Here is a 13778-nt window from a genome sequence, read left to right as displayed (position 1 = left end):
GAGAAGGTTCTCTCTCCTGTGTTGTTTTGCTGAACAATGAAGCCAGGATATTTACAATTGGAAAGTGTACATAGTACTTAATTGAGAAAAATCAATGTGTTCATCAGAGGTGTCAGTATCCTTAATGAGAATTTATCAGGATATAAGAGAGTGCCATCTTAAGAACAAACTCCAAAATTATTTTTAAAAAACCACACAATCTTCATAACAAAACCTTTTAGTGGCTACTTTAGTTGTCTATGTACATTATTTCTTATTCTAGAAAAAAGGTGTGCTGTAGCTTGAATTAATATAACTAATGCTCTTTGAAAAAAGATATTCCGCCCTGTAGTAATATTCTTTCCCAGTATATAAAGGTGTATTTTAATTATTTCACCCTAACATTTTATTTATTCTCTAGCATTAAACAATAACATTTTAAGCAAGAATAAGATTGTTTTAAATTAGTGATAGTACATTTTCACAATCTTTTATATTTGCTTTTAGGTGAAAGCTGTTCTCTCAAAAGTCCAGAAAAATCATGTGGGAAAACCACTGCTAAAAATCGATTTAAATCGGGAACAGGCGGTAAGTGTCCACCCCACCACTGCCTTTTATTAGTTTTATGTAATTCAGTTAGTGAATATGACTTAATTTTATAAATGGACATCTAGATTTTACAGTGTGTAGCATGCATTTATTATTTTGGAGAGTTAAAATGAATTGATGTTCTAGAGTAATAGGTCCAAACATTTTTTCAATCAGATTATTAATTGCAAAAATATCTGGCTGTTTTTATCGTGACCAATATATTAGCATGGTTGTGATTTGAAAAGGATAGTGATCAAAGCCAGCAAGATGGGAAGTTATTGGTATTTTCTTTCCATATTGATCCCTACTACTTAGTAAAAGGTGCAAGATTTATATGATCTGAAGAGAAACCAGAGTATGGTCCCTACTACTTAGCATGAAGTTGTTTTACTTAATATATTTGATTGAAGATGAGGTAAATTTACCAGTTGTGAAGTTTCGTTGTTTAATATCTTCTGAATATCATAAATGTTCTATCAAATACTCTTTATTATTTAAATAATTTACTATAAAGTCTCATAGCATCAGAAAATGGTCATCAAGTACGATATCTTTTGAATCAGTAGGAAGGATTTACCATAATTTTCAAATTTCTTTTTTGTGCATAATAAAAGAGCCTAAAATTTTTGATACTTGTTTCCAAATTCTTTAGGAACAACTGGAAAGAATCAATGATGCTCTTTCCTGTGAATATGAGTGCCGCCGGCGGATGCTGATGAAACGACTGGATGTAACAGTGCAGTCTTTTGGATGGTCTGATAGAGCAAAGGTGAGGCTGTTTTCCCATTTGTGTCCTGTAGGTGGTACTCTGTGACAGCTTTTCAGGCTCTCTTGTCTGTTATGTAACTGTGCCACACATTTGCACTTTATCACTCTATCTGAAGCACATGCCTAGGCCAACTACTGGCCTTCTGTAGTGTTCCTGGCCCTATGTATATCCCTGTTTGGAGGTATCTCAGTTTCTACCAAATCGTTCACATTTATTTTAAACTCATGGCTGTTGTGATTTATGCTAGGATTGCAAAGAAGAAGGTATCTTATGAGAAGTGAGAGAAATATAATGAGCATCTGGTCAAGAAAGCAGGATATAGGAGTAGATACAGGTAGTACGGATGTATGAACAAGTCTTCTTAAAAGTGTCTTAAGGCGGTGGAGTGTGATCCGTTTAAAAAGGGGGCTGGAGGCTGGGGTCATCCACAAATAGAATCTCTTCAGGTAGCTTTCTAGGGAGCTATCTCCTGTCACTCCCATTTTATGCCTTTAACCTGTGCCCAGGCTTTGCCGGGGATCCCCTGTCCTGCCTTGCAACATAGCCTGGAAACTCTCCAGACAATAAGCTGGGACAGCTGTAGGAAATCATTTGCTTCCTCTGTTTCAGGGAATATTGTCCTGTGCTCCATCATGTCCAGTGCCTGAAAAATCACCGTTTTACATGGGCTGTCCAGTTTTAAGGTTGTTTCAGGTGGCAGAATAATTCTGGTGCATCTTACTCTCTGATAGTATTATTACATTCTTTGTATTAACTGGGCAGTTCTTCTGCCCCATGTTGTATCAGCTGGGGTCATTTATGCAGCTTCATCCAGCTGGTGCCTGGGCTGGGCTAGAATATCCAAGCTGCTTGTCTCACATATGTGGGCTCTGCTTCTGTTGTCTTCTTGGCTCTGGTGTGGTCCCCCCATGTGGTGCTTTGTATGGGTTTCCTATGGCTGCAGAAACAAATTACCACAAACTTAGTGGCTTATATAATATACATTTATTCACTTACAGTTCCAGGGATCAGATGTCCCAAAATGAAAATATTGGCAGGGTTGCATTCCTTCTGGAGGCCTCAGAGGAGAACCTGTTTCCTCATTGTTTCCTAGCTTCCGGATGACAACTGTGTACCTTGGCTCTTTACCTCATCCTCTATCTTCAAAACCAGTAGTGTAGGATCTTCTGAACTTTCTTTCTCTGCTTTCATTGTCACTTTGCCTACTCCTGTTTTGGATACTCCTACTCTCTCTCTTTTTTTCATCCTCACCCAAAGACACGCTTACTGATTTTAGAGAGATGGGAAGTGGGGTGGGGGGAGAGAGAAGCATTGATTGGTTAACTCTCGAATGCACCCCGGCCAGGGATCAAACCCAGGCTGGGCCTGTCTTTCCTATAAAGATCCTTGTGATTACACTGGCCCACCCAGATAACCCAGGATAATCTTCCCATTTCAAGATCCTTAACTTGATCACACATTCACAGGTTCCAGGGGTTAGACTGTAGACATCTTTGCGGGGTCATTATTTAATTTACCAGGTGTCCCATCTTCCTCCTAATTATTTTATTTTTTCTTGTATTATATTTCACTACCATATGCTGCTGCTTTTTTTGTTTTCTTTTTTTAAAATATGTTTTTTAAAAATCAGGTTGCCTAACCAATGTTAGAGTTCTCCATTTTCTGTATGCCTCCCCCCCAAAGCTTCTGTCCTGCTATTGCAACCCTGCTGCTTACACGTCTCTTCTTGGCTACACCACTATTTCTGGATCCAGTGACCCCCTCTTTCATTGTTTATTCTCTCATTCTGTAAATCCACAAAAACTCCTAACAAAGGGTATATTTGAGTGATTTTTCTGAATCCTTGAATTCTGAATATACATATATCTGTTGTCATATTTGGTTGATAGTTTGGGTAAATATAAAATTCTAGGTCGAAAACATTTTTTCTATAAGACTATTGAAGGTGGTTTTTTTTTAGCATTTAGTGCTGCTTTTGAGAAACCTGATTCCACTTCCTGTGTTTTTGGATGACCTTTTATTTTTCCTCTGGGAGCTTTTGGATTCTCTTCTTTATCCTTAAGAGTTCTGAAAGTTCACATTAGATGTCAGTTTGAGACTTTGTTCATTCACTAGGTGGATCTTTAAATCTGTAGACCTTAGCTTTTGTTTTTCTTTATCAATTTCCTGCCTTTTGTTTTCTGCGTTTTCTCTTTCTGAAACTCTTGTTAGTCAGATATTGGACATCCATGGTAGATCCACTTAAATTGCTTTGTTTACTCGCTCATATTCTTTCTCTTTCCCACTTAGATTAATTTTCTCAGAAATGTCCTTGGTGTTGAATTTTTGTTTCTGCTCTCATTTTTTAATTTCCATAAATTCTTTTTGATTCTTGAGTTTTTCTTTTTTATATTTTTTCTTATTTTATGGATATACTATCTTTTTTTAAGTTTTTATTTTTATTTTAGCAAGGAAGAGAGAGCCTGACAGACAGACAGACATCGATTTGTTGTTCCACTTGTTTATGCATTCATTTGGTTGCTTCGTGTATGTGCCCTGACCAGGGATTGAACCCGCAACCTTGGTGTGTGGGCATGATGCTCTAATCAACTGAGCTTCCCAGCCAGGGGGATATGCTGTCCTCTTGAATGAGGATAAAAAATGTCAAACCCTTCCCCCAACAACAACAACAACAACAACAACAAAACCTCCCTTTTTTTTGCCTTCAGTTATTTTCGTTCTCTACATTTAATTTTTTGTTTGTTTTTCTCTCTTGTGGTGTTTTCCTTCAAATGCAGGATGGTTACTCGTTGTTCATTTTAAAGAGCAAGACAGTGAAAAACTGATGGTAAACTCCAGTCATTGATTGGATTAGAATTGTTGACATGAGGCTTTGGAGTTGGCTGTTGTGCTGTGGGAATTCCTAATGCTGACTTGCAGAAGTCTTTTCTCAGTAGCTGTTCAGTTTTTTTAATAAGGGAAACCTCATTTTTTTTTTTTTTTTAATACAGTTCTTTTTCTTTGGCCAGGGGAGCAGGAATGGAGGGCGGCACCAGGGGCTGGAGGAGTATACTGTTCTACAAATAAACTGAGTTAACTCCTATTTTTGGCTCCAGATTTCATTTTCTGAGATGTTGGTTCCTTTCTTATCTGTATCCCTCTTTTCCATCCTCTTTGTAGTATATGTATACCTTGTTATAATTTAATATGGCCAATCTGACTCATTTACCTAGAAAAACTCCTTCATGTATTTGTACATAGAGTCTCCTTCCAAACACCTGACAGATACAGAAAATTGAAGAATGATTAGAACAGAGTTGCTGGTAAAATGAACACTATTATTATTTCAGGGAACTTTTTTTTAGTATATTAATAGAGTAGTTACAAGTCAAAGTTGAAGACTGTCATTTATGTATTTTCTTTTAATAAACACTTGTTCCATCATCTCATGTGTCAAGCAGTATGATGTCCCCGGTTCTGGATGAGCATTTCCGTACCCTGTATGGTTAGGTGAGGAATATTCTTAGCAGATTTCTGTATTTGTAATACCTAATCAGATGGTCACATGCTTAAATCCTGTTTCTCTTCTGCATGTATACCAGGATAAACCCCAGAGATGGGAGAGTGTGTGTCCATGTCATTGAAGTGACTGTTGTATGCAAGCCCAGTTGCTCTAAGAGCTGTAAGTTACCAAAGAAGGAGGAGACATGATTGCTGACCATCGAGTTGCGATGTATGGGAGGGACTCATCATGCTGACCTCTGAAAACTTAATAGAGGTTGTGTACATGTTGGGTCTTCAGTTTAACCTGATGGAATTTTAGTGAGAAAAAGAAATCTAGGTATACAAGGACAGCAGTGAAAGGCAGTACATTAAAAGTATCTTAACATAGGAGCTGAGAGGATGTTGTCAGTGTTTACCTTAAGTTTACAGAGGAATCCCAAACAAAAGAGTTTTGACATGTTCCTTTCTTTGAACCTTCCTAGTGGCATGGAATTATGGGCATGTTGATTCTTTACTGGCCTTAGACTTGGGGACTTTGAGGAAATAGGCCTGTAGGAAATATCTTGGTAGTTTATCTTCTCATGGTCTTTTTCTTTTTTATCATGTTTTAGAACAGGAGGGTTTTTGTTGTTGTTTTTTTCTCCTTAGTGTGAAAAAAATTTTTAATTTTTTTTCTTTAAGCTATTTACAGGTCAATTTAGGCCTTTCATTTGATCCTTTTCACTTGATTATATCAGCGTATACATTTATACCCTGAGTTTTCTTGTTAAATATCCTGTAAATTTAATCTTTCTTTATCACTATCCCCCTATACAGTATGTCTGATATTATTGAATGACTCATCAAATATTGTTCTACAGCATTTTAAAACTTTACAGAAAATTTTATCACATAAAAATATATTCTATTGATTGACATTGAGAGCCTCTCTTGTTTTTCCTTGATGAGTCTGGTTAAACGTTTGTCAATCTTGTTTATCTTTTCAAAGAACCATCTATTGGATTCATTGATCTTTTTTATCATTTTTTTAAGACTCTTTTGTTTGTTTCTGCTCTGATCTTTATTATTTCCTTCCTTCTACTCACTGTGGGGGTTTTTTGTTTTTGTTTTTCTTTTTCAAGTTCCTTTAAGTATAAAGTTAGATTATTTGAGCTTTTTCTTGTTTCTTCAGCTAGGGCTATAGTGCTATAAATTTCCCTCTTTGGATTGCTTTCCCAGTGCCCCACTGATTTTGGATTGTTGTGTTCTCATTTTCATTTGTTTCATGCTGTCTTTTGTTTTCTTCCTTTTTCTTGTTGTTGACCCATTCATTGTTTAATAACGTTATTTAGCTTTCATGTCTTTGCTGTTTTTCAGTGTTCTTCTTGCGATTGATTTCTAGTTTCATAGCATTATGGTCAGAAAGATGCTTTATATGATTTCAATCTCCTCTAATTTATTGAGACTTGTTCTGCATCCTAACATGTGTCCTATCCTAGAAAACATTCCATGTGCACTTGAAAAATACAGATATTCTGCTGCTTTGGGGTGAAATGCTCTGAAGATATCAATTAAATTCATTTGATCTGGTGTGTCATTTAAGGCCACAGTCTCCTTGTTGATTTTCTATCTGGGAGCTCTATCTATTGAAGTCAATGGGATGTTAAAATCCCTAACTATGACTGTATTTCTCTTGGTCTCTCCCTTTATGTCCATGAAGATTTACATATTTAGGTGTTCTTATGCTTGGTGTGTAGATGTTTACTAGGATTATATCCTGTTGTTGGTTTGTTCCATTTATCATTCTGTAGTATCCTTTGTCTTTTACTGTAGCCTTGGTTTTAAAGTATATTTTGTCAGATATAAGTACTGCTACCCCAGCTTTTTTTCCTTTTCCATATGCATGAAATATCTTTTCCACCACTTTACTTTTAGTCTGTGTGCATCTTTCAATCTGAGATGGATCTCTTGGAGGTAGCATATATATGGGTCTTGTTTTCTTATCCCTTTAGCTACCCTCTGTCTTTTGATGGGAGCATTTAAGCCATTTACATATAAGGTAATTATTGATAGATACATACTGTAGTGCTATTTTATTGTTAGACTGTTTTCCTCTGGTTTTTTTCTTTTTCTTTTTCTTCTTCTTCAGGCAGGCACTTTAGTTTGGTGTTAACAAATTGCTTTAGCTGTTTCTTGTCTGGGAAACTCCTCCTTCAATTTTAAATGATAGCTTTGCTGAGTAAAATAGCCTTGGTTGTAGGTCCTTGCTTTTCATCACCGTATTTCATGGCACTCCCTTCTAGCCTGAAATATTTCTGTTGAGAAATCGGTTGACAGTCTAATTGGTGCTCCCTTGTTAGTAACTACCTGCTTTTCTCTTGCAGCTTTTAGGATTCTCTCCCTGTGTTTAAGCCTTGTCATTTTAATTATGATGTGTCTTGTTGTAGGCCTCTTTGGGTCCACTTTGTTTGGGACTCTCTGAGCTTCCTAGACTTGTGTGACTTTTTCCTTCACCAGATTAGGGAAGTTTTCAGTCATTATTTCTTCAAATAAGTTCTCAATCCCTTGTTTGCTCTCTTCTCCTTTAGGTATACCTATGATGTGAATGTTGTTATGCTTCATGTTGTCTAAAATGTTAAAGTCTCCCCATTTTTTTTAATTCTTTTTCCCTTTTGCTGCTCTGCCTGGGTATTTTTTTCTTTCTTGTATTCCAAAGCACTGATTCGGTCCTCTGCTTCATCTAACACACTGTTTATACCTTCCAATGAATTATGTATTTCAGATATTGCATTCTTTATTTCTGACTAGTTCTTTTTTATGGTTTTTATGTCTTTTTTCATGCTGGTGAGTATCCTTATAATCATTACTCTAAGCTCTATCTGATAAATTGCTTGTCTCCATTTCATCTAGTGCTTCTGGAGAATTTACTTGTTCTTTCATTTGGGGTCTGTTTCTTTGTCTTCCCATTTTGACTCCTCTTTGTAGTTTTGGCCTTAGCTGTTAAACTAATCAGACACCAAGCCAATCAGTCATTAATCTAATCAAGCTGTAACCAGCAGCTGGTCTTAAGGATGCAGGTGAGCAGAGTAATTTTGTGGGAGAGGGTGTTGCTTCCCCTGAGGTGGATGGCACTTGGAGGGGGGTGCTCTGAGAGAGATGGCTCCTCCAGTATGGGGAATGATTCAGCACAGGGATCCTAGTGGTTGTTCCTTTAGTTCTCTCCCCAGAGCATTCAACCCCAGACTCTCCTCAAGTGTCTCTAGTGCTCTCTGCCCTCCCTTTGCTGGAGCCCAGGGTAAGTGGCTACAAATGAAATTTTATGCATTGGCCCTTTAAGAGGCTCTCTGCCTTAAAAGGGTTTCCAGTGGTTTCTCCCTGGCAGACAGAGACCCTGCTGCTTTTCACAGCTGGATGTTACCTGGGTTCCTTTCTGGCTCTGGTGCTTTAGGCCGGGGAGCCCACCTTGGGGTTTAGACCCCACACTTCTCAGGGGGATCCCCGTGGCTGCTGAAATATCCCTCTGGCACCTCAGCTGCTGCCAGTGCGAGCCCGGCCAGCACTCTTGCTTCTCTCCCTCAGTATCTACCAGTCACATAGTGGTGAAGTGTTTTCTTCTGTCTGTGGTTATAAGGCTTTTCTCCAGCTAGTGTTCAGTTGGTTATTCTTGATGATTTCTCTACAATTTAGTTGTAATTCCAGATTGGTCCTGGGAGGAGGTTAGTGTAGCTTCCACTTACTCCTCCACCATCTTGGATTCTCACTTTAAAAATCTATGTTAGGTTTTAATGAGTTGATACTGGTAGTTGTATATTCTTTAACATCTGTTGGTTTACTTTTTTCATTCTGTATACAAAGTGTTAGATATTTATGATTGCCATTGCTCTTTTATTGAAATGTTCTTTGCTTCCTTTTCCCCCTAACTTTTGTCATGTAGGTGAAAACAGATGACATAGCAAGAATTTATCAGCCTAAGCGTTATGCTTTGTCACCCAAGACAACGATTACTTTGGCACATTTACTCGCTGCTCGTGAAGATCTATCCAAGATCATTAGGACAAGTAGTGGTTCCAGCCGGGAGAAGACAGCATGTGCCATTAATAAGGTTGGTTTTCCTTTCAGTACAGTGGAGAATGAATCTTTAATATCCTCATTTGATGTTTTGACAGGTTTTAATCCATTTTTCTTTTATGTTCTGGTGAACTAGAAGAGAGAGTGGTAGAAGGGCTTCAGTTCATCTAGGCTTAGTTTTGTGTGTGCATGTTCATTTGAATTTCTGTATTTGTAAATTAAACCAAAGTTTTATCTGAATTAGAGGAATTAATAATTGTTTTTATTAATAGCTTTAAGAAGAGTTATTTATCTTTCCAAGAAAGTAATCATTCTTTGTCATTGAAAATCTTTAGAAATTGTTTCAGGTACTGACAGATGCCTATATCCTTGTTATAGAGGGAAGAGTACATGTTTTGGAGTCATACAAATCTGGGTACACATCCTAGCTCTGTCATTTATGTAAAAGAATCACCATGGGCAAGTTACTGAATCTCACAGAGGTTTCCTGATTCAGAGTATAGATCCATTTATCTAGAAGTAATCTTAAGCTCAGAGTCTGAATTTTTTACTTTAACAGCAACAACAACAATAAACTAATCTGGAATGTTTGTTAGCGCAACTAGAATGTACTCTTCATTTAGACAAAACACTCTGTGACAGACTTAATTACAAAGAAGTGAAAAAATCAGAAGTAAGCAATTTAGGTAATTTTAAAACATCATTTTTCACTCAGTGTAGTGAGAAAGGTATTCTTGATGTAGGATACCTTTGCCAGAGGGATGGTTGTTTAAAAAGTCAGTTTGCCTAATTATTGCTTAGTTAGGCACAAGTGTTCATGCCTCCTACTTCTATTTTAGATCAACCTCTTCTTTAAATACAGCGCTGGGGCAAAAAGTAGGTTCACAGTTGTGAATACACAAAACACAGTTTATTCTTGTATTATTTATTGTATTATTTTCTATATGAACAACTGTAAACCTATTTTTGCCCCACCCTGTATGTTACTTAATATCTTGCATCATATTATTTACTCTTGCTACATCAAGAGTTCTGCTTCTTTAAGTGAAATTGCCCATCCCTTTTCTGAATTTATAATTTATAGTCTAATTATTTGAGGACAATTTTTTTTTGCATTTAAGAGAATGATTTATTGTTATAATAAACCAGAAACTGAAACTGAAACGGTTGACAGAATATGGCTGAACTTATACCTTCAAGGGAAATAAGAGGGTCGAACAAAGCCAGTGTATGTAGAAGCCCATGACTGGTTTGGGATAAACAAAAGAATGACAGCATTCAGCATGGGTATCTTCTGACCCCTCACCAGCAGGTGTCTCCCATCCCTTTCCTTCCCAATGGCTTTTCCTTCTCTGTTGCAGATATAAACCAACCCAAATGTACCCCTTTGGACATAATGCAAAGCTAAGAGAAAGTTTATAAATCTTATTCCAGGGTAGAAAGTGTGCACATATCCAACCCAGCACATATTGTGTGGTATCAAGGCACATGGTAGCAACTTTAATCAAATCTGTGATGCTATCATATGCGTTACCTGTTATGTGGCCCTGTAGCTACGTCAGTCTTCCTAATTTATTATACTAAAATAGCAACATGGCAGAATGCAATTTTAAACTCCAGATTTTCTAAATACTTCTCAGAGGCTAATAAAGTGATATAGAACAGAACTGTATCTCAGAAACCTAAGCATTGGGGAGAAACGTTGATGGGTTCTTTCTGAGACTTTTGGGGGCCACACAGATGAACAGAGGAATTGTTAGAACATCCGTTTGAGGGCAGTCTTATGGTCAGTTCTTGGAGCAGCGTCCCTGTATACCCACCAACATAGCATGTCTGGTGGAGAGATCAATGAGAGTAACAACCAAGAAAAGCTATTTTTGGATTTGGTAATTAGGACATTATTGCTGACTTTCAAAGAATGTTTACATACTTTGAAACTTGCCCCAAAGTTGAGAGTATTGTACTTTTTGTCTCTTATTTATGACCTGTAAATTACTAAAACAGTTTTGGTGAGGATCGATGGAAGTAGATCCTAACTGATTCATAGGTCAGTTTGGTTGAGGAAGTTACTGCTTTACCTTCTTTCCTGAAAGAGACTAGCAGGAAACTCTTGGCCTGTGGTGGGTGGGAGGGCACCCTCTTCACTGCTGTCTTTCTTTGTTCATGGCGTATAGAGTAGAGCCTTCCGGCAGAAGTCTGGGATCTTAAAACAGGTTCTTGGTTTATCCTTCAAAGTATTGTAATGCATGGTTAAGGAAGGATATCAAGTCTTTATTTTCCCTAAAATACACTAACTAGACCATCATCGAACTTGACCATCAGTTTCTCACAAGGAAGGAATACTTCATTGAGAATCCTAGTATCTCTTTGTGGTGCTACTTTGGATTATAATCATATTCATCTCTGACCTCATGATATCCATATGTTACCACAAATACTTCATACTTTGTTGAAATAAAACGTGCTTAGAAATATAATCTGTCATTGGATAGTCTATTATCAAATCAGTGGCAATGGAAAGTCCAGAGTTGCACAAATAAAAAACTTTCTTAGTGTGCTGAGTACTACATTGGTTGCAAAATTTACTAAACAAATTTAAACAAGAGAAAATGACAAGGCTTTAAGTTTCAGAAATATTTCTCTAGATTGTTTAAAAATAATGCCACATTGTGAGGAATTTGTCATATAACACATTTATATTTTCATTATTAATTCATACTGCCCTGTCAGATATTTTCATGTCCTTAAGTATTTGACTTCTTTATTACAACCATAATTTCAATATTACTTGACTCCTTTAAGTAAATTTTAAATTTTAAAATACTAGAAACTGAAAGAAAATGTTTCTTCAAACAGGTGCTGATGGGAAGGGTGCCTGACAGGGGAGGACGGCCGAATGAAATCGAACCACCACCTCCTGAAATGCCCCCTTGGCAAAAGAGACAAGAAGGCGGCGGCAGGGGTGGTTGGGGTGGTGGAGGTGGTGGTAGAGGAGGTGGCGGGGGTGGAAGAGGGGGCGGAGGGTGGGGAGGGGGTGGGGGAGGGGGTGGAGGGTGGGGAGGGGGTGGGGGAGGGGGCGGCAGAGGAGGAGGTTTCCAAGGCAGGGGAGATTATGGTGGAAGAGGGGGCTACGGTGGGAGAGGGGGCTACGGCGGGAGAGGTTATGGAGATCCGTATGGAGGAGGTGGTGGTGGATATAGAAGATATTAATAACTACAAAAATAGATAGCAGTGCTTACTTGTTGATAGATACATTAGGTATAGTGTTTTAAATAACATACTTGAATGTCACCTTTGAAGTAAACACCATGTTAAATTCCTCGATAACATTCTCGAATTGGGTTATTATGTAAGAGTATTGTTTTATACTACCATTTCATCTCTTGGACAGAATGATGATTTTTTTTCCATCATTTTGTGTACTCTTGAGCATGTTAATGTCTTTTTAAAAAAACAAAATCAAAAAATGAGCAAAAACTATTTTTAAAAATGTAAATATTTATTACCATCAGACTTGGGAAATGGAAAGTATTTTATTGTCATGATTGAATTGAGATTGTTACCTGTATTTTATTCAGGTCTGAGACACATAAATGAGCCCACTTGTTATTAGACTGTTGCCTCATCTGTATTCCTGTGTTTTGTATTTGTTAATTTTACTTTACAAAATAGGGAAAGGGACTAATAGTTTTGTTCAATAGGTAGTTGTCACGACTTGTTTTTTTCTTTTATTGGAAATGATTCCTCTGCCCAGGTTTCTGTTAAAGTTCCATTAACTGAAGACTGAGTCTACTTTTTGGTATGCATATTTGATTTATTCTCCAACTACATTTGAAATTTGTGATTTTGTTTGGCAAAGCAAAGTTAGATTGAGTTTAGAATTACTCGAAAGGGACAGAGACATAAACTAGTTTTACATGATGGTGTAAAAAATATTCCTATAAATTGTTTCTTCATCCTCTGGGCCATTAGTTTACATATCAGAGTATTAAAAAGCAGGATGAACTGTATTATGTAGGATTAGAGCACTGATTTCCAGTTTTAATAGATCATAAGTAGGACCAAGGCATCCCTTGACAATTCCGACTGACAGCTAGATTTGAAAAACACAGGGTTAGTGAAGGCTTATATGTGGTTCGGTCGTTGAAGCAGTCAAAGGCTTGGTGAACAGGAGCTGTGAATTTGAATCATGGCACTAGTGCTGGGGTGCTATGGGCTAAGATGATCAAAAGGTCTCAAGGGTTGATATTTCCTCACTTGTAATGCATGAGTCCTACTCAGGTTGTTTCATAAACACTTGAGTATTTTTTGAGAAATTTGTTGAGAATTTATAGCGGGCCTATTGTGAATGGTTTAAGAGGTGGGCCAAGTAATGCATTTTTCTCTTAGTGAGAAGAGAGAGAAAAAGAGATAGCCACGCAAATTTTTTTTAATTCCCACTGTAAAGTCTGTGTCCCAGTGTAGGCTTCTGGTCAACACTTGTGCGCAACAACTTTCTGTGCTCTAACCAACTCAGTAGGTAGAAAGCTGACTACCAGTGGACGATGGTATTTGATATTTGGCAGTTTTGTTGTTTTGTTTTGTTTTATAGAAAACCCTGTGGTGAAATCTAAAATAATGCTAAAACTTTAACAGTAAATATTGTGTGTACTTCAGTCTTGGCCATGTGTTTTTCAAGATAACCCTTCAAAGAAATTTGCTCAGGATAAGAAGACAATTTTTTTTTTGTTATTTTTAAACTTATTTTTTAATGTGTTTATAGTTAATGAAGAGACTTAATTTTATTTGTGATTGGCAGAGAATGTTTTCCATAATTAAGAAAACACTTTTATCAGTATCTGTGAACTCTGAAAAAGAATTTTTAAAAATATGTAAGCAGAGACCAGTGGAGTAAAATATTTCAAGAGAG

General features: G+C 37.1%; 1 protein-coding gene across 1 annotated transcript in view; it reads left to right on the top strand.

Moving 5' to 3' along the window:
* Positions 1–13778, top strand: part of FAM98B (family with sequence similarity 98 member B) — a 30395-nt gene extending 16617 nt beyond the window's left edge. The window contains exons 5-8 of the mRNA XM_054565601.1: positions 487–567; positions 1223–1339; positions 8736–8903; positions 11726–13778. Of these exons, the coding sequence (XP_054421576.1) occupies positions 487–567; positions 1223–1339; positions 8736–8903; positions 11726–12079 (720 nt within the window). The 3' untranslated portion in view covers positions 12080–13778. The remainder of the gene's footprint in view (positions 1–486; positions 568–1222; positions 1340–8735; positions 8904–11725) is intronic.

The sequence above is a fragment of the Pteronotus mesoamericanus genome, unplaced genomic scaffold (assembly GCF_021234165.1).
Source record: "Pteronotus mesoamericanus isolate MK-2021 breed Mesoamerican mustached bat unplaced genomic scaffold, CSHL_Meso_final contig_164, whole genome shotgun sequence".
Classification (NCBI taxonomy): domain Eukaryota; kingdom Metazoa; phylum Chordata; class Mammalia; order Chiroptera; family Mormoopidae; genus Pteronotus; species Pteronotus mesoamericanus.
The sequence above is the reverse complement of the archived record's forward strand: the minus strand, read 5'-3'. Positions and strand labels throughout refer to the sequence as shown.